Source organism: Nasonia vitripennis, chromosome 1, assembly GCF_009193385.2.
Source record: "Nasonia vitripennis strain AsymCx chromosome 1, Nvit_psr_1.1, whole genome shotgun sequence".
Classification (NCBI taxonomy): Eukaryota; Metazoa; Arthropoda; class Insecta; order Hymenoptera; family Pteromalidae; genus Nasonia; species Nasonia vitripennis.
The window spans coordinates 1,685,532-1,706,712 of NC_045757.1; the positions used below are offsets into that span (position 1 = coordinate 1,685,532).

General features: G+C 42.3%; 4 protein-coding genes across 6 annotated transcripts in view; 3 read left to right on the plus strand and 1 right to left on the minus strand.

Moving 5' to 3' along the window:
• Positions 1–14,026, plus strand: part of LOC100122201 (cadherin-99C) — a 113,154-nt gene extending 99,128 nt beyond the window's left edge. For both annotated transcript variants that reach the window (XM_003425467.5, XM_031921693.2), the window contains 15 exons: positions 181–330; positions 401–619; positions 732–926; positions 4,165–4,452; positions 4,534–4,851; positions 5,165–5,305; positions 5,971–6,255; positions 6,351–6,524; positions 6,601–6,942; positions 7,024–7,539; positions 7,615–7,913; positions 8,134–8,469; positions 9,686–9,916; positions 11,645–11,874; positions 11,964–14,026. In XM_003425467.5, the coding sequence (XP_003425515.2) occupies positions 181–330; positions 401–619; positions 732–926; positions 4,165–4,452; positions 4,534–4,851; positions 5,165–5,305; positions 5,971–6,255; positions 6,351–6,524; positions 6,601–6,942; positions 7,024–7,539; positions 7,615–7,913; positions 8,134–8,469; positions 9,686–9,916; positions 11,645–11,874; positions 11,964–12,268 (4,029 nt within the window). In that variant the 3' untranslated portion in view covers positions 12,269–14,026. The remainder of the gene's footprint in view (positions 1–180; positions 331–400; positions 620–731; positions 927–4,164; positions 4,453–4,533; positions 4,852–5,164; positions 5,306–5,970; positions 6,256–6,350; positions 6,525–6,600; positions 6,943–7,023; positions 7,540–7,614; positions 7,914–8,133; positions 8,470–9,685; positions 9,917–11,644; positions 11,875–11,963) is intronic.
• Positions 2,653–3,902, minus strand: LOC107982143. The gene is made up of 4 exons (XM_016989628.3): positions 3,300–3,902; positions 3,104–3,223; positions 2,968–3,039; positions 2,653–2,884 (listed from the first exon to the last, which is right to left on the minus strand). Exons 1-4 carry the CDS (start codon positions 3,358–3,360, stop codon positions 2,673–2,675), a joined length of 465 nt encoding a protein of 154 aa, XP_016845117.1. The 5' UTR covers positions 3,361–3,902; the 3' UTR covers positions 2,653–2,672.
• An 805-nt stretch (positions 14,027–14,831) lies between the features above and the next one.
• LOC107982092 lies at positions 14,832–17,585 on the plus strand. Of its 2 annotated transcripts, XM_016989540.3 has the most exons (3): positions 14,832–15,029; positions 15,097–16,431; positions 16,495–17,585. In XM_016989540.3, the coding sequence occupies exons 2-3, from the start codon at positions 15,146–15,148 to the stop codon at positions 16,958–16,960; spliced, it is 1,752 nt and encodes a 583-aa protein (XP_016845029.1). In that variant the 5' UTR covers positions 14,832–15,029; positions 15,097–15,145; the 3' UTR covers positions 16,961–17,585. The 2 variants fall into 2 exon arrangements, with proteins under 2 accessions (XP_016845029.1, XP_016845035.1); XM_016989546.3 differs by having other exon boundaries at positions 14,860–16,431.
• Positions 17,449–19,480, plus strand: LOC107982137. The gene is made up of 2 exons (XM_016989617.3): positions 17,449–18,734; positions 18,819–19,480. Exon 1 carries the CDS (start codon positions 17,470–17,472, stop codon positions 18,610–18,612), a length of 1,143 nt encoding a protein of 380 aa, XP_016845106.1. The 5' UTR covers positions 17,449–17,469; the 3' UTR covers positions 18,613–18,734; positions 18,819–19,480.
• The last annotated feature ends 1,701 nt before the right edge of the window (positions 19,481–21,181 follow it).

The following is a 21,181-nucleotide window of genomic DNA, read 5'->3' on the forward strand; positions in this document are numbered from 1 at the left end:
TCTTTTTCCGCTCGTTAATGGCTGCGCGCACCGAATATTACGGTGAAAGCGAATCGAATTCTACGGCTGATCGTTTTTGGCGTCTGTTTAAAATTATTGGCTGAACTAGGGATAGTTGCTCGTGAGAACATACGCAACTGTATGAGCCGTTGTAAAATACTCGTTTTTCTCCCGTTGCAGGACCGAGCGCAGAGATCCACGGAGCGCTTCACCTCGACGACGACCCTGACGGTGAACATCCGCGACGACGATGACCAGGACCCCAGCTTCATCTACAAGGGCTGTATGCTGCTCAACGGCGCCTGCATCAATCCGGAATACTCGGCCTCGGTGAGTGCACTATCTCGAGCTTTCTTGTCGGTTTAATACGTATTGACTGTGAACTATGCTTATTATGCAGGTTTCGAGCGGTGTCCTCTCCGGCATCCTGAACATCTCGCCGGAGAAGATTCAAGCGGTGGATATGGACAGCATCAACGCGCCGATTCGCTACTCTTTTCTCAGCGGAAGCCCCGGAAATTACAGGGACTTCTTCGAGATCAACCCGAGCACTGGCGCCGTCAAGCAGATCCGCGCTGTCGACACGACCGTCACCAAGAAGTTCGACATCATCATCAAGGTGATTTATGCTTCCGTTGTCTGTTCTTTTTTCGCCTTTTTTGGAACGGCTAAGCTTCTCTTCTATAACATAAATATAAAAGAATGTTTTATAATGAAAATTTTCATTCAAGGCGGTGGAGGACTCGGAAGCCGAGCGGTCCGCAACGGCCAAGCTGAGCATCACCGTGAAACCGGTCGACAGCAATCCTCCAGTCATCTCAGCATCGTCGATCGAGGGCTACGTTGACGAAAACGCGCCTGTTGGTACCAAGGTCACCGACGCCGCCGGCAACCCTATCGTTCTGTCCGTCTCCGACGCTGATCTCGTGAGTTTATTTTCGGATTTCCTTATACCTACTTATCAACAGATACGATCACGGCTCTAATAGACGTTTATCTCATTCGATAACGCGAAGCGTTCAGATTACGAGTTATAATCTATTATACAATAACTGCAAGGTCAAGGTCGTCCGGCAATGTCACACATTGTCCACTGTTATCTTGAAGCGGATGAAAAATCGGATTATTTACAGCGGAAACTTGAAATGGGATTTAGATATGGATTGCAGAAATTCTTCGGCGCTCTAATCAAGCCCGATAACCGATAACTATATGATGTTCATTGTTATTGATGATAATTGCAAGGAACGTGTGCAATTATCCCTCGGCGTAGCTCAACTGGGTGTGGAAAATTAGGCCCGATCTTTCTCCATCGAACGAATCGCGTCATTAATACCGTCTACAAATGACCGAGCATATTACAAAATAAATTGAAAGCTCTCTCTCACTCGCGCCAGTGCAGCGGGCCGTTTGTAAAAACAAGGTCGATCGTGTTTTCGAACGTGCGAAACGAAATCGATTGCGTCTCGAGATTGCCCCGCGTTTCGAGGGTAAATTGATTGTTCATGGTATGATACAGAAATCGTAAGTCCGAAATTAAAGAGTAATTATTCTTTGGACGGCGGTGAAACTATTTTCGATGCTTCGCGAATATAACCATGTGGATTATTACTTTTTTTCCTACAAATCCGTTGGGGTTTTCACGTGCGTCATTGGCAAGTGGAATAACATTTTTCCAGAATCGCGCACCAGGTATCTACGTATAACGATGGAAATGGGTAAAAAGGATTCTCTTTATTCGATTTCTCGGTATCTCCCTTTTGTGTCGAAGGAACGCGACGTGAAGCCCTTTGTCGTGAAATAAATTACATCTACCGTGCTTGTTTCACAAGTTCAATCAAGAATTTCATAATTCAAGCACTTGTCAGAAAAAAGTTGTTGAAAACGAATACAGTCGTCATCGATCAAACTTAAGAAGACAAACAATTTACGCTCCTACGACCGCCCGACTTAACTCGCAGCGTCAGCATCGGCCATAACTCTCGGCATTAAACCTCGAAAAAATTTCGACGCTCCAGTGTTTTCCGTAAATAAGTCCTCTGCTCTCAACACACACACGTTCGCGTAGATGGCTCCGAAAATTAACGAGGAAGCGAAGAAGCCGCGCCAGTAAAAGTGGAGGAAGCGAGGTCGGCCGATAAAGCTCGTAAATCAGGCAAGAATTGCCGAGACTCGGATAATTCGCGATGGCCCATTGTACACGGGCATATTTCGGTGGAGAGCAAGTGGGTTAACTGCTGCGTCGACTCGAATGCGATTGCTACCGATTCGCAGCGCGAGAACGACCAGATTATGCGACTCGGAATTGCTTGCCGGTGTCCGCGCTTGAGCCTTTGAGAGGATGAAGCTTACAGCGTGAATTGTATGGTTGCGTTTTTTTTTATTTTCGAATTATTGAATTTTGTTGCTATTTCGCTTCAATTACCAAGACTAATGGCCGTGACGGAGGTAATTAATTTGGTATTTGAGAATATAACCGACTTTGCTGCACGAGTTTCTCGTTAAATTAAAAAGAAACTACGGCGAAGGATACTGATTTAATAAAATTTCAAGGTGGGCGGAAGGTTTGAGAGGCAGGCGTGGATGTTTGATATTTCTTATCTGTTATATTTAAACGAAGGACTTTTTGGTACGTCTTTAATATCAATCGTTGATGATGAAAACACGTAATTTTATTTCTTCCCAAAATACAAAAGCATCGCTGTCGATATAATGAAACCGTAAAATCCAGTGTTGATGATAGACGAATTGCATAAATGGGTACCACACTCGTCGCAGCTTTCGAGTACGTCGGCCATTTTCAAAGGTGCATGGCAGCTGCCTCTACGAGCACAACTTCTAGTCATCACCCTTATCGACGTCTTGTTGGGACCATTACGGGTTACTGAAAATGATAAAATGGCATTTTTCAAGCTGCTGTTTCTAAATTTTGTTTAAGTTTCCGTATAAGATTTTGACAGCGCTTACACCATACGAGTTTTTTACAGACGTACTCTGCAATGCTTCGGTTTCCCTTGGAATCTATAATATCCGAGTCGCCTATAATTATACAGAATAATGTTGAGCATTATACATGAATGTATGGAAATAATAATTTCGTTACCTGGCGAATCTTGCACACGATAATTCGAGCAATTATCTACAAACTTATCTTGTTTTGGATTCGATGCGCATTCGAAGTCATCTTGGGAATCGCACTTGAAGCATTGCCTGACAGAAAGCACTGAAAAAGAACACGTAACTTATGCGCCAAAAACTAATAATTATAATAAGATTTTGAAAGAAATATACTTTCTCACCTGATTCGATGGATAATAGAAAACACAGTGCAAACACAACTGCGATTCTTAATGCGAACATTTCACCTCATGCGATCAGTCGAACGACACGGAAGTGAATAGCTCTTAACGTTTTTTATGCACTGGCTTATATATTAGGTCCGATAAACCCGTTCAAAATTCGGTCTAAACCATCGATATAACCCCGATAGCTATGAGAGCGGTAGATAAAGTAAGTTTATGATCAAAGCTCAAATTAATCTTTATCCATCGTATCATGTCAATAAAATCGGTCTCTTGAGATTATAAACTTCAATAATATATCGACGATACGATCATTCACTATTTTTATACCAGATTATCTGCGATTCGTAGAATGATGAAAAACTAATAATGCGATAAATCAAACAGAAAAGAACGCGATAAACTCAATTAATAACATCGCAAAATCCATATTTTTTAATTAAACCCAAGATCTCTGGTTGAAATCAAAGCCGGCGTGATAAGCCCGATTTTTCGCGAAATCACGAAACGCCGATATATACAGTTCGTTTCTCTCTCGGCTCTCTTTTTTCCATCGCGACTTCCGCACCGCGGGCGTATCCGTGCGCCGACATTACAGCGCAAATAAGATCTCGCTCTTCATACGCCCGAGGTTTATCGCACTGCGGCTGAATTTTATTAGCCTCTCCTCCTGACTGCAGCGCGCTTTAAAAGGATCATTGATTTCATTTAATGCGGACGTGGATTATTTTATTTCCTTTTTACTAGTGGAAGGAATGCGAGTACTTTTGCTTTTTTAATGGGTTGTTGATATCATCATCTTAATCGACGGGAGTACTGTAATAAATTGTAAAGTAATTTCTGTCTTTATTATGTTCCAAAGGGAGCTGAGGACCCGAAGCCGGAGTACACGTTCGAGCTGACGACGACGTTCTTCTCGATCGACAAGGCCGGCACTCTAGTGGTGAACGAAGAGAACCTGGATCGGGATCCTCCGAGCCCCGGTCGTTTCAGATTCCAGGTAGTAGCTCGCGAGCGCAGCGGACTCGCTGCCTCGTCGCCGCTTTCCTTCGTGGTCACTCTCAACGACGTCAACGACAATGCACCCATGCTGCCCATGACACCGCCCATCACCGTTCAGGCTGGCGAGACGAAACGCGAAGTCATCAAGGTATTGTTTACGATTTTTTAAAGCATTTGTATTCATAGAGATAAGCTTGAATTTGTAACTAATGAAACCGATCGTTATTAGGTCGAAGCGACGGACAACGACGATGGGCCGAACGCAGAGATCACCTACAGCATCTACCACGTGTCGAACAACGGATTGCAAAAGTTCAAGATTGACCCGAAGAGTGGTCTGATCGAGTCCGTGGGTAAACTCAACGCTGGCGAGCAGTACAGTATCACTGTCCAGGCGACCGACAACGGCGGAAAGTACTCGCAGACCATCGTCGAAGTCAATGTCATACCCGGACCCAATACCCGCAGTCCTGTTTTCCAGCAGCAGGTCTACGAGGTACAAGTCAGCGAGGGAGCTTCCATCAACTCCACCGTCGCTACCATTATCGTGAGTGTCTATTGAATAACTGAGATGAGAACTAATCTTCAAAATGCACCCGTACCTCCTTACCGAAGAATCCCATTTCTCGAGTGGCATTCCTCCTCATTTCCCTCGAGCGACTTCAGAGTCCATCTGCTTTGAATACAAAAAGCGACTCAATTTCTCGCCCGACATAGTTATACAGTGTACATCCATTAAGAAGTGTGCAAAAAACGAGAAGACTTCCTTCTAAAATCAATCAGCCAGCGCAGAGATGCTAATGCATAGGCGAGCGCGCCAGTGACAGTGTTAATAACTCGCGATTCTTTCTGTTCCGCAGGCCGTCGATCCGGAAAACGATCCCGTTTCGTACTCCATCGTCTCTGGTAACGACCTCCGGCAGTTTGCGATCGGCGACAAGTCTGGCGTCATTACCGTTATAAGGAAGCTCGACAGGGAGGATCTCACGCGCTATCAGCTGGTAAGTTGTGGTTCTGCTCTCTGATGCCAGTACATTATGTGTATGTTTGGGTGAATCGATATTCTTGCAGTGGTCTTTGCTTACTTATCAATGGGCAAATAATTCATGTACCGATTCAGTTAACTCGTTGTATGGAATCTGCAGGATATACTCTGAAAGTGTTGATATACTAAACTATCGGCTTCCTGTGGACATCGTTAAGGAAGATTGATAATCATCTTGTAATGCGATACGTTTATTATGCAAGAATGCGTCGAGCCCTCATTAAATAATAATCATTTGCCTGCGATGGGCCCTGCTATAGTCATGTTCGATTATTTCTTTTTGACTTTCCTCTGCAACAATCGATTATCTGAAATTACAAGATCGTTTTTTGCCGTTGGAAGATACTATTATCAATTTTCCGGAAGCGCTGTATTATATATGAGATAACGCACTGTCAATATTTATGCTCCGCGCGTCGTAGTTTGCATATTGATAAAGCGTTTATTTTGCAGAGATTAGAATGTAGAGGCAACAGCAAGTCGTTTACGTTGAATGCGAGTAAACATTTTTGCTAAAATTAGTGATATTCGAGCTCAGAGATTATTAAAACAGCTATTTCAAGGAAAAATTTGCGTTTTAAAAGCAAAAGAACCTTTTCTTTATTTACGCATCTTTTTCAGATTATCAAAGCGGAGGATACCGGCGGACTGTCCAGCACGTGTACTGTGAACATTAAGGTGACGGACATCAACGACAAGAATCCTGAGTTCGAAGGTCTGCCTTATGAATTTTCGGTAAAAGAGGGTGAAGCGCGCAAGCTGATCGGTCGAGTGCATGCCGAGGACGCTGATGAGGGCATCAACGCTGAGATTACCTACTTCGCACCGGACGACATTCCCTTTACCGTCGACCCCGAGACAGGCGATGTACTTACCAAGCTTGCTCTTGACTACGAGCAGAATCACGTTAGTATTTCTTTACTATTATTACTGTTATTTAACTGCTTGATAAATTATTCATTGCATCATGTGATATAAATACGTGTGCTTTTATTTTATAGGAATACAAGTTTGTCGTAACGGCTCGCGATGGAGCACCGGACCCCAGGCTGGCTACGGCGACAGTAACGGTGCGCGTCATCGACGTTGAAGACGAGGTGCCTATTTTCCACCAAAGCAGTTACGAAGCTAGCGTCAAAGAAAACGTACCTGACTACATGGTCACTCATGTTATGGTATGGACAATTATTTTAACATCCAATTAAAAAAAAAAATTATCCGTTAATTAACAAAATTTTTCATATTTTAAAGGCTGACGATCCGGATAGCAAAAAGCAGGTGACGTACGTGATAAAGCAGGGTGATACGGACCTATTCAGCATCGATCCGAAGACTGGAATTATCAAGACGATCCGTGGCCTAGACTACGAACGCGAGACTCAACACATTCTGATAGTCGGCACTGAAGAGAATACGAGCAGTTTACCGGGTGCCACGACGCGTGTTGTCATTAACGTCCAGGATGTCAACGACATCCCACCCGTGTTCACGATGGTACCTAGGCCTGTTACTCTCGACGACAACGTGCCTATCGGCGCCAGTGTAGTAAATCTTATCGCCACAGATTCCGACGGCACTGCACCTGGAAATCAGGTCAGATTATCATTCTAACAAAGAAACTACTAGACTTTTCGAACAATCTAGTTTTCTAATTCGTGTTTTTCAAATTCACAGGTGCGCTACGACGTAATAGGCCGCGGTATCGCTGGCAAGTACTTCGTGATCGACCCAGACAGTGGTGTTCTTCGCGTGCGGGACGACTTGCGTAAGGTCACGGATACGGAGTTCCAGGTAGACGTGCGCGCCTACGATATGGGCGACCCGCAGCTTTCCTCGGTCACCACAGTACCAGTTTACGTGCGTCACGTGGCCGGCCCACCGTCAGAGGCTGGTCTAGGCTTCGCCGAAGACTCGTACAATGTGGACGTGCCGGAGGATGCACCTGCTGGCACGTTGATCAAGGTCCTCAGCGTGATCAACGCAAGCTCGAGGGATGCCTCGCTGCTCGACTGCGAGATTTACGAGGGCAACGAGGAGAGACTATTCAGGGCGAATATCACGGAGGAGAAGAACTGCGCGTTGTGGCTCGAGAAACCTGAGCTAGATTTCGAGAGCACTGAAAGCTACCAGATCAAGATTAGACTGCAAGCTGCCGCTGGACTAATTAAGAGTGGAAGGAACATTACGATGGTAATGATTATTCCGAGCTTTCTGTTTTTAATTAAGTAATTTTGTTTACTTCATTCAATTCTTTTTCGTATTTAGGTAAAGATTCAGGTAGTGGATGTAAATGACAACAAGCCAGAGTTTATGTTTCCTCAGGCTAATCTGACGAAAGACCGATATTTCGCGAATGTCCCACTAGCTGCTCATTTCGATTCAACGGTGCTCGAAGTCAAGGCTCACGATAAGGACAACGGCAAGTACGGCAAGCTTGAATTTTCACTGGTCTTTGACAACGAGCACAATCGAGCTAGCGACTTCTTTGCCATTGACCCCACCTCTGGCATCATACGTACCACATCCAATTTCGATACTGTCGAACCGCGGGAACTGCCGTTTAGGTAAATCTTATATTTTACGTTTGCTTCTAAAGCTGAATAAAAATTTAGTTATTTTTTGCAACATTCGCCACACTGCATCACCTAATACCATTAACTATAGATTGCGAAATCAAGGCCAACAATGGATACATGTCACTTACGTTATCTCTGCGGTTCAAACTACTCACTTAAAAAAAAAAAATAATAATAACAGTGTTAATACAACTACATTTCTGTCCAGGTTTATCGTCCAAGCGAAGGACAATCCGAACTCTACGAACAACTCCAACGTGGTTGAGGCACCGGTGATTGTGAACCTCGTTGGGCCGGACAATTTCCTTATCTTGACGATAGAAAACGCCTCTCCAGAGTCATTACAAAAGGATCGGGCGAAGATTGCTCGTGTTATCAAAGATAAGACTGGCCTGCTTATTGAGATTGAAAAGATCGACTCCCGAAGATCGCTTTCAGTGAATAATACCATAGATGTGCGACACCATGATTCCGATATCTGGTTCTATGCGATCGATCCTGAGAGCGAGAAAATTCTGCTCAGGAATAGCAGCCTATTGCACAGGTGAGTTTTTTAATTACTTTATCAACTATTTGTACATTTTCCAAATTGAATCTTTTCTTTAAAAAATTTCGCTGTAATCATAGAAACATTTCGTAATTTATTTTATAATTTTCCTGAAAGCCAAAGTCCTTGAGAGCACGAAATGCATTCATCAAACAAATCCCATTTAATCCAATTGAAAACTCCAGCAAATACGAAATCCACATCTCGACGTTCCCATCTACGTATCCCGTCAAAGCCACGAACCTGTGTAGACCCACAAGCCGGTATGCACCTGAGCTGCGCTCGAAGTTTTTCGAAAGCAAACGCGCGCGTTGCAGCAGCAGCAGCAGCTCATAGAAAGCGATAGCTGACGTCGTGAGTGTGGGGCAGAAACTCGCTCGTTAAGGAGTTTATCGCTTTGCGGCGCATTAGAAATCGACCTAGAAACTGGATAAGCTACCGCGATTATCGACAGCGCTCTCGTGTGGGTATACGTGAATGAGTGTATGTACCTTCACGAAAGAAAGGAGTTTTTTTCTCGCTCATACGCGGGTTTGTTTACCGAGATGTTTTGTGTTCTTTTCGAGTACTAGAGTTTTGAAAGTGCGTATAAAGTATCAGGTTATGCGTGGATTATACGAGCGGACTTTTCCGAACGCTGCTTCTCGCGAACTTTCGGTTTTATACGATCGTAAAATTCGTTAATGAGAGAGGAGTTCTGGAATGTACTCGCTGTACGAATGAAGTTGTTTCCGACGGTGATCATTTTTTACCAGATCCGAACAGATTGGAAACGTTACGCAAGGAGACACGTACCGCGAAAAATCCAACTGCCTCGAGTACCGATTTTCGAACTAATTACTTGTCGAGTTCAAAAACACTTTCGCTCCTTAAAAGACAATTTGACTATTCTAATTGCCGTCGAGGAATCACTTTGACACAGTTACAACGCCGTTATCAAATACCCTCGCGTTCGCCTATACAGTATAGCTTATTAAGATACCACGTTACGTCCAATTGAACAAATATTTACAGATGGATAAATTTATGCATGTGTGTCACTCGGATAGACATTTGAAAATACACTATTTAAAAAACTAGATAAACGCTGGCACGCTTCACATTTTTTCCTGACTCCCCAATACAGCGAAATTTTTCACGCACGCACAGCACCTCTCACACACTGCCCCACCATAGAGTGACTAAAGAAAGGCGCTTTTCCTTTTCTTTGCAGGCTAATACTGGACAGGCCGGCGATGTCGAACATCACTTACGATCTGTCGCCGCTGTTGCGGGCGACGGCCGTCGACATTCACGCGCCAGTCATGGAGCCGGAACCGGCGCGTACGCACACCGCTGTCGCCTTCAGCGGCGAGGTCTTCCCCTACGCCCTTATCATTATCGCCTTCGTCATACTCGTCCTCGGAATCGCTGGTATCATCTACATCTGCGTCTCCTGGTCCAGGTGAGTTCGGGCAAGCGTCGTCTAACGAGTGCATAATGGATTGAGTTAGTGTCGTCGTTCTGTGCAGAAATAAAAAAGAAATGTGCATATAAGTGTCCATGCCACAGTGAACTGTATTATATTGCACCTCACGGAAAAAGAAATACAAGAAAATCACGCGTAAAAGTGTTGGCAGGCGTGAAACACGAATTACCATTGAAAGTTAACTTGGTTAGTTAAACATTTTACTGCGAATTGCGGCCTTTATTGTTTCAACTTTATGTATGATTTTATCAAAAATTCTCCTTCGCTGGTATACAGAAATTCACGAGCCTGTTGTTATTCCGCGCAGCGCAGTTTTTACAACTAGTCATATAAAGCACGCACTAGTCAAGGTGAAACTCGGTTAGCGTCGATAAGCGAAAAAACTCTACTGCACGCGCACAGAGTCAGAACATTAACGTACTCCCTTGTTTATTCAAAGTTCGCTGTACAGAAAAAGTGAAATATACGACGTCTCTGCGTAGAAAGTGCATCTCTCTTTTCCTTCGCAACGAAGCGACTATTCAATAACGACAAAATAGGTGCAAAATTAAAATCTTCACTGCTTTGTTGCGAATCGTCGTGATTACATTGTTAAAATCGAGCCGTTCATTGGCTGTAATTTCGCACTGATTGCGAGTGATTAGATTAGGAAAACGCGAACGCACGCGCGTACGTGAAAAATTGTGAAAGGAAAGAGTCTCGGAATAATAATTGGCTGCCAGCCGAGATCAGCGCAGCGACTCACTTTGGAATTTCTAAACTCGTTACTCACTTCCACCGCTGTCTTCATTATTTCAATTATAATCTGATTCTTTTCCTCTCGAGTGTAATCGTTGCAGAAATTAACACATCCGAAACTAGCTTCCGATGCACGTACTGTTCTAAGCATCGAAACTTATGTAAAGCAGACTACTTGCGCAACGGTACAGCGATTTTCCAAAAACGAGCAAAGCATTCCCAAGGCAACGAAGTAAATGTCAATTTCAGCGCATTAGCCTAAGCAACCGTACTGGCATTCCTTCGCTCAATACTAAACTTGCTCGAGAACAACGGCGGTACGTCGTCGCGCTAATTCCACATTTTTCGGATTCCTCGCGTCTCGCTTTCGCTCTCTCCATCTCTTCCTCGTTTCGACGCATTACGCGCGGCGCGAAAAGTGAATTTGCGCCGCCGCGGGTGAAAGCGAATTATGAGCTACGTGCTCTTAGCGGAGAGCGGATTTCGTTCGGCTGAAAGGACGTGATGCTTAGAGTTGATGCGAGAGTGTACGAATATATGTATAGCCTTTATACCTGGGAATGTGCATTGATTTCGATTGGTTTGATTTGGGGATTAGTTGGCAAGGCCGCGAAATAATTATCGGAAATACGTCAGGCGTGAAGCCGCTCTTTGAAATATCTTTACTCGGGATTGGAAGTGGCGCGTGCGTTGGATAACGCGCTCGCGCGGATTTTAATTATTTCGCGAGCAATTTCAGCTGGCAGTGCATCCGGAAGCTGATGCACGTAACTTGTGCGACTAATTGATCGTAAAAAAAGCGAGCAGTACACGCTCTTATGTAAACATCTGTAAAAATGTACTTTGCTGAAAAAGTTTCTCTCTCATAAATCTAGCTGAAATTGAGGCGTTTAATCGCGATGCATGAAATATTCAACAAGCCGCGCTAATCGATGCCGAGAATACATAACAGCTCCGTGTTTACAGGTACAAGGCGTACAAGGAGCGCATGCAGCGCATGTACGTGGTGCCACGCTACGACCCAGTCTACGTCGAGCCCAACCTCAAAGAGTACGAGACGCAGGTGCTGCAGATGAGTGTACCCGTCGACGACAACGACAGCTACAATGATCTACAGCTGGACTTCAGCAACAAGAACCACGCTTTTAGCTTGGACAACGTCAGCTATATCACCAAGGAGAACGGCGAGAGCACGGGTGAGCTTTTATTTCTCTTTTTTCTACTCTAACTTTCATCCACAATGTTGTACTCTGTGAACTGATCGAACGGTTCCTCGTTTGTTTAGGTCAACAAAGCCCGGTGTCCTCAGAGGCGGCGACAACGGCTCGAGCCTCGAGCATCGTCGGAAACCACGACTCGCACGGAGCGCATTCGCTAAGACGCAAGGGTCAGTCCAATAGCGGCGGCCAGTCGGTTCCCCCCGGCAACAACCGAGATACTCCTGTGCTGAATCCGCTCTACAACCACGACCTACTCAGTGCAAGTCCGTCGAACGATAACGTCATCTTCAGGGAGAGGAAGGACTACTCGCATCTCGGCTTTACGTACCTCGGCGAGCAGAGCCCCGTCGAGACCACCACCGAGTTATAATTTTCTCGTCGTTCTAGACGAGATGACTCCGCGAGTGCGCGTGTGATTTTTTTAAGACAGTGGAGAGTGTTTTTTTTTTCATAGTGACCACTGCTGTAAGAGATTCAGCGAGAAGAAACAAAGTTACTTACGGATTATTCATATACTCGTAAATGCGAAGACTTGAGGTAGAGAGCAAAATTGCATAATCAAGAGAAGATATCTATGAAAGATTTTAAGTATAAGTAGCTAAGCCTCAAAAGTTGTAAATGTTGTTGATTACTTGTATTATTGATATGGTATTGGATTATAACGACTCTACTGACTTTATTAGTACTTATCAACGTGATTGACTAAATCGAACGCAACGAACTTTTGTATCGAAAAAGTTGATGTAATTTTACTTTAATCGAATACTTTTAAGAATGCTTGTTGTCTTTTTTAACGTTAATCAGGAGAAAAAAGACAGCAAACCTGCCAATTACAATTTATTTAACATACGATATGATTTTTTTACCTAGGATGAGTACGATGGAAATGTAATAATCAACTGCCACCAATCTATTCATTAATATTAATAATTTAAAGACGCACATTTCATTCGTATTGCGTCAAAAATATTTTCTTATACAATTTTTTACGAATAAAGAGAACGGTTATATTGACGAAAGGATTCTTTTGTGAGAGATAAAAGTCAGCAAGTACGAGTGTTATTTGCATTTCACCGAGTTTGCTCTAGTAGAAAATTCATTTGCAGCCCCGACCGTCCAATGTAAAGTAATGCGAGGTGAAGAGAGAAAATTAAATGTTCGCATGTGTATGTCTGTATATGGTGAGTCGAATTTCGTGTATTTCCTCGAACAGAATGACGTCGTATCTGCATATGCACACAATGCATCGATCGACTTGATTATTTATGTTGATGCGTGTCTAATTACGCTAACGAATTCACTGTAATTATCGCTACCGTAAATATATAGCACTTTATCTAACGTACATTAATTAATATTTTTAGCGAAAATATTGATTGTTACTTTCATGGTGTTAGATGATAAAGTCAAGCAGAATTTGGCGTTTGTAAATTTTAGCTGTAAACATATTATACATAAGTTTTTATCTATGTTTTATCGAATTCAGTCGGTGGATCCTTTATTGTAAGAAATAAGGAAAGTTACGTGAGTTATCTTAAGAATCAAGTGATCTTTAGTTACCCAATTGTAAATTATTCTTACCCGTTATTTGTACTAAAATAATTACTGTATTTCACCTGGATCGATCGCTTGATTCTTGAGTCGCCGTAGATATCTAGGCGTCGATATATATTTTTTATACGAACGAATTGTGTAAATCAAATGTCTTTATTTCAGATTTATTGACCTTATGATAGCTATATTAATAATACCTTAATTTAACAAGTGTATAATAGATTTTTTATGTACCTACTTTATATCAGTTGAATGGTGGAATCATACGGAAAATATTGATTCCCTATTTTCTTTCCGAGAATCTCATTTGATGACTTAATCCCACTGACAATAATAGCAACTCCTTTCTTCTATCTTCGTCTTTTTTTAATCGGTCGGCCAGGGAAAGTGCCTTTAGTCATACTTGATCCGTATTTACTGTCAATAGATTACTTATGTAAGCTTTTTATATGTAGCGTTGTTTTCCCTTGATTTTTCGCGAATATTGAAATGTTCATCCAGAATAATGAAGTGCGAAAATTATTTGTAAAAATATCTTGTTAAACACGTAATAATAAATTTATTATATTATTAACTGATGTTGATAATATTCATTCATCTCCCTACTCAAAATGCCAAATTCTCTTGATACGACTGCAGGGAAATTCAATTCGGAAGAAGCTACAGTGCCAGTAAAATTTTCATGATTATTTTATGTCGCCAAGGTAATGCAAGGTGTTGAAGATTTCATTACAGAAGTAGAAAAGAAAAGAAATTGTTTTCCAAACCTATGTTTGTACTGACTTCGTGAAAAAGTAGTTTCATCGTAAAATCCTTTCCGTCGATATTTATCAGCTTTAATCTTGAAAATACCGTGCACAAAGATGCGTACTTCGGAATATTCCAGAATTCTCACTCAGCATTGGAAGTAGGTTTCTCTCAAAGAATATCTTTTTTAATCATCATATGACGTCTACATCCATTTGGAATGCATTGTACGTCTGTTTGCATTTGCAGTTTTATGTAAGTACGAATGGGAATCCACGTTATTGAATAAATACTGCGCAACGTACGCTCAGCAGTTCTTAATTATTGTGAGTTAACTACTCAATTTCTCGTGTACCGTTATTTCTGAACCACATAAAGTACACAAAATTGAATCGATAGCTAGCTGTTTTGAATACATAAATTATAAATTCATGCACATTATCCGAGGATATGACGAAATAATTCATTTGTCAAAGTAGTCCTTTGCTGTGGCTTTAATTCTGCCCCTTTCGTTTCCAAGTAATGGACACTTAGTAGATGATCTAAAAAAATGCTGCGTTATCGTCGGATATCGATTAGATATATTGTGGTCGGGCAATTAGCGTTACATAAGTGTAGGCAACGTCGTTACAGTATGGTTGTCTCGGTGTTAGTCACTATATTACACCGCTGGAATAAACTAGTCTTTTGTAACGTTTTTTTTATATCAAGTTACTAAAATATTTACTGCGATAATAAAATCCATACGCAGAATGGCAATTTGTTATTTATTTATAGTCGTGGGCGATAACATGGAAATTTATTGCAATCGTAAAAGTGTCGGAAATTCGGTGAATATTAATTGTAGCTCATAGTATTCATCCTACAGTGTTAGTTGATAATCATCGTTTTTTCCAGTTAGAGTTTCTCGTCACCCACAATGTAGACACACTTGCGTTGCATTACTATGAGGAAGTCCGCCTACTACTGGATAGTATTGATCTACATACCATGTAAAATTGCGTCAGCAGACATCGACGTTGCTCAAATATGGCCCAATTCGGATCTTCACCAGGTGACCATCTTGACTAATCATTTGCCAGAAAAAGGAAACTCGATCCTAAGAAATATATTGAATAGCTTTCCGACACTATGTATTGATTCTCAAAAGTTGAGAAGTGCATCGCAAGTTCTTCGACAATCAGAAAATTCTAAACTCTACATCTTTCTCCATGACGATTTGGATGTTGAATTCTATAAAAAACGACTGTACGAAGTCTTGCACTTGATCGTCCAAGTCGCACCGGTATCCACGAGACCCAAGTGTCTAGCCTTCTTCCACAGCTCAACTGATAATGATGACTGGGCTTTAGAAGAAATCTTGATCTACGCCTGGCATTTGAAGTTCCTAGATTTCTCGATCGTCAAGATGAGAGTCAACGGCGAGTCTGTGATCCTCAGTTACAACCCGTTCACCAGGATCTTCTCAGCATCTCCTCTGGACTCTGTCGTCTTCCCCGACAAGCTTCACGACATGCAAGGCTTCGGTTTCCTCGTCCCTGTAGCTTATCGGCCTCCGTATATCTTCATAAACCACGATCAAGCAACTAGAAAAGTGAAAAGCATCGAGGGTTCTAGTTACTTTTTTCTGAAGACCCTCTCCGAGAAGCTCAACTTCACCTTAATAACGCCCATACTCAAACAAAACATCACTTTGGATGGCATATTCGACACTTACGAATCCACTGGTGCACGCATGTCTATGGTGCCTGTCCTGGTAAACAGCCTTAGCAATCGCAGCTTCATAGTCGGCCGATTCTTCAGCGACGAAAAGTTTGTACTGATCGTTCCGATAATCAGTGAAACCAAGCTCAGAGGTCCAATACAGATCCTGATCTACCTCGCCTGCTTCGTCGTGATCATGCTCTGCTTCGTTCTGATAGCTGGAATCTTGAGGTTTCCTTTGAGCCAGTGGCGAATCATCGACGTGTACCAGCTACTGCTAGGCGTGGCTCTGGCAAAAAAACAGCCAAGTAATTGTGGACAGAGAATCGTGTACCTGAGTCTGGTGCTGGTGTCGATGAAGTATTCTGGTGACACCATCGCGATGTTAACTGGCTTTAGCGTGGAAATGGGCGAGAAACCGTTCGAAAGCTTCGATGAGATTGTGAAATCCCATGTGCCAGTGTACATGAGCAAGCTATTTCTGAATCAGGTGTACTCGAGATCCGACGAGGTGTTTAATAACTTGAGGTAAGTCCACTGATGTAGTTTAATCTAATCTTCAGTGACAAAATTTTCCTTCCATTTTTCAAGGATGAAGCCAGAGATCTATGGCAACTTTGATGACTGCATCAGAAATCTAGTTGACCGCAAATCCTCGATCTGCATCACGCCTAACATACACGGCGAGTTTACAGTGGCCGAGAAAAATGCCTTTTCGAAAAAACGAAGAAACGGCGGCAGAGTCATGAAATTAGCGAAGGTTTCGTTGTACCCGGATAAGTCGACCTACTTCTACGAGAGCGGTTCGCCCTTCGTCGAGCGAATAGAGAGAATCGAGCGGAGGACATACGAGTCGGGTCTCGTTTACGCCTGGAAAACAAACCAAAAGTTCAATAGATCGGTTGGCGAAGGTACGGATGAGGCGGAGGTCAAAGATCTACTACTGACGGAAATGATTGCTGTGGCTGGTTGTGGTTGCGGTGTTGCTTGTGTCGTTTTCGTCGTGGAACTCGTGGTCGCGTTTCTGTGGAGACGCGAGAAAGTTCGGCAAAGGTGAAACAATCTGCGTTGGCTTCCGCTGTGTTGCTTTGTGATAAGCTCTTGGAATTAAAAGTTACGTCTTTGTTCATTATTTAAGTGTTAAGCAATTTTAATTATTGCTCATCCATTGGGTGTATTCTAATTAATTGGTTCCTATATTATACATATCGTGTCGATGAGGTAATCAATTCATCGTTTTATTATTCAGTATTAAGTCACTTTCGTAATCTTGTTTCCGGGAACCGCATGAACAAGGGGTGGGAATAATTTGGTAATAACTTTAGTTTTGATTCTGCGATTAATGGCAAAATTCGTGGGAATGTTTCTACTCTGAAGCACTTACGCAAATTAGCTCAATCAGTTAAAATCAATTTTCTCGTTATTTGCTTACGAAAGAATTTAGTTTCAGTCTCGGTCTAGCATAGCAATACCACATTTTTGCCAGGTGTACCAAACACTTTGTTAAAATAATAGTAAATCTTTTGTGAATTGTTAAGTTAGAAGATAAACGGATCAGACGATATCATGCTTGCAAAACACTGGGTAGTACTGATAATCGCTTTCAGTAGTCCGGTCACCAATGCTGTAATACACAATTTGGTCTTTTCATCAATAAAGCAACTCTTTATCGATCGCAGTTATCACGAATTAACAATCTTCCTCAATACCACCTCTTTCATTCACAACCCTATTCTTTCAAAAGCGTTGCACGAAGTTCCAACTATCATCATTGATCTAGCCAGATTTCTTATCACCAGTGATAATCCTTTTTCACATTTATCAGCCATACGTGAGCCAAGAACGACCACCATGCACATGATCTTCTATACCAAGACCAATATCTATCAGTTACACAACTTGGTCAATACAATAGCCAATCTTTCTCCTACATCGGAACGTCCAAGGTGTCTGCTAGTACAGATTGACGCTGGAACTTTTGACCAACTCGAGATAGAACATCTTTTGCGTTACGTTTGGTTTGCCTACAAATTTCTCGACTTCTCTATTCTCTCGTCCATCCATGAACCTCATCCTTTGATCTTCTACTATAACCCGTTCACAGATCTCTTTCACCGAGAATACCTCGACGTCAATATCCATATTTTTTCGGATAAATTACGCAACATGCACGGCACGAAAATCTTTGTGCCTATAATTCACGAGCCGCCCTTCATTGTCGTGCGACGAAGTCGACGTGGGATAACAAAAGAAATTGATGGCCTTAGTCCTTTCGTATACAAAGAGATCGCCAAACGCATGAATTTCACTCTTGAATTCGTTGAAGATCTGGATGATCTCGAATCTGCCAACAGAACAAGAGTTTTATTCAAGCTACCGGCAGATGCTCGTGTCAACATGAGCATGCTTCCGCTGTCGATGAGCTCGAACCAGCAGTTGAGTCGAAAGCTCATCAGATCTCGTGAATCTTACCAGGTAAGCTACGGTCTACTGCTACCGAACATCCAAGTGCTTCGGAGCGAAAACCCTGGTTTCCTTGACGTTTACATATTGAGTCTTTGCTTCGTCATGACGGCCCATGTCTTGAGGTTTACTACTATTTCGTCATCTGGAAGCTGGAGAACTATCAACCTTGTCCAGGTTTTGTTAGGTAGCAGTTCGCCCAAACTCCCTAGTCAAACGGCCCAAAGAATCGTGTACTTCGCCTGATACTGCTGTCGTTGTCCTACTCGACTGACATGTTCTCGAATCTGCTGAACAACAAAATGAAATGGCGCAACTGTCGATTCCACAGCATTGAACAGGTGCTACAAGCAAACATCAGTATAATGGTCAGTTATTTTTATGTCGTGTAACAGTGTGAAACCTATTTTACTTTACTAACCTTTCAAAATTGTTGTACGCAATCTGTTCAGGTTAACGAAAACTTTTACAACGACATCTACCTGGACAACAAAGATCTGATTAAGTAACTAGGACCTCGACCTAGAACCTTCCGCAACCTGATGCAATGCATGCGTATGATCCATGGAACTCGGAAAGTGGGCTGCGTCGTAACGAAAGAATACGGCATGTCCATAATTCGCTACAACCTGGGTAGACGATGGAGAACGCCTAACAGATTACAGTTCTTGACCTTCGGCGAGTTCCAATTGTTCAACGACATCCTGACCTCCGTCCACGTGGCCTCTAGCCCGATGGTGTACCGCTTGGATCTATACATGCGATTGATTTTTATTCACAGCATCATGAGTACTTGGCAACCCGAAAATGAGTACGATAAGACCGAGATGGAGAAGGCGGTGGAGGTCGTTGCTGACACTGAAGTGACCAAGTCTGATTTCCGAGCCAGAATGGAGATGATATTGTCCAGGGGGTACTTGCTAGCGTTTATAGCATTCCTCGGAGAGTTTATTGTGTACTTCGCGTACGAGTTCTATCTCAGACGAAAGATGAAGTAAATATTGTTGTTACTTATTTAAAAGAACACATTGTTTGATCTCATATTAAAATGTCTTATGTCATTAAATAAATCTTACGAATTAAATAAATAAATGATTAATTTGTGCAGTAGTGCAGCTATTTTCATCAATACTATTAAAAAGTGAGCCGAACGCTGTAAGCGCAATGCAAGCACGGCGCAATAAATAGAATAATCTACTTGATTGCGCTAATGAGCACGTTTCACAAACAATTTACTCACTGCTCGGTTACTAACGGAGCCGACCTCAAATAAACTACAATAATAGAGTTAAAAAAAATGCGATATTAAAAGTCAGCGACGATCAAAGCATTTTCTTACCCGAAATCTTGGCAATACTGGGCGTTGGCTTTTTTTCGGCTACACTGTCCTTTATTTTGGACCTGACACACCCAAGAGTATCCGATAAGTCAATACACAATCGCTGGTTCAAATGATATATATATATATATATATATATATATATATATATATATATATATATATATATATATATATATATATATATATATTATATATATATATATATATATATATATATATATATATATATATATATATATATATATATATATATATATATATATATATATATATATATATATATATATATATAATTAAAATGGTGGTATGAGTGAGGGAAGTTTGGATGAATAAATCAACGCAAAACACAATGAATTTCGCGGGAGAAAAAAGACAACTTGGCGTAAAAACTCTCACGGAGTAGAGAGAAAAGCCGGGCCAAGCCTATAGCTTTATTTTAGAAATAAGGAAATTATACAAAGAAAAGTGACTCTAGGATAGGCTAAACAAAAAGAGAGAAACGCAATTACAATGTACGCTTATACAAAAAAAGAGAGACTCTACTATAAATAACAACAGAGAAAGAAACGCAAGTAACTTAATCCTATCGCCGCGAGGTACCTTTCGCACGCTGGAGAGCTCTCCTAACTTATTCGCAGAACGAGACGTGGACGGCGCGACGTAAAGCCCCGGCCGCACGTTGGTGGGATGCACCTTCCTCGGTCGCAGGACACCTCGACGTCTCGAGGGAACCAATCCTGGACCACGGGCAGGCCTTTTCAGCTCTGCCGCGTAGGTAGTAATCGCCGGGTGGAGATCGACACGGCGAGGAAGCTCGCACGTGGCCGAAATCCCAACACTCGAAGAATTCACACAATCCGCACATCGCGCGCAAAATGCACACACACTACGCAACGCACGGTGATACGATAAAGAGTGTCGATCGTCCTGAAAAGGACGATGATGACGATTCTAATCGTAAGCAATTTACAAAGAGGCTTTTGCAATCGCAAGTACAAAAGCGCAAAGTGTCAACTCACTACTCGAGAGCAGCTGTCAGAACTGAACTCCACGTGCTCCCGCGCGCCGGAGCCCGCGCAAACGGGAGAGGCCCACATCAGCGCGCGCATGCGCTCGACCGCTCTCGCTGCAGCGCTCGCCGCGCTACGGTGCGATATTCAAAATTCCCCTTCCCGCTCTTACATAACCCGAACAGAATGTAAACAAACCTCTACTACTCGTCTACTATATCTATGTAATTGCCCGCATGAAGAGGCACTTTGTGTGTAGGTACTTGACGCACGTTTTATGCGTCATATGCACACGATCAGCTATACTCTTCATAAACAATATTTCACGTTCACGCGATAATATTAATTAATGTACTAGTTTCTTATTATTACTAACTACACAACGTTTTTCGCACTAAACAAAATACATGATCACGTTGTTGAAAATAAATTTAACACGAAGTACATATAAAGATTTGACGAT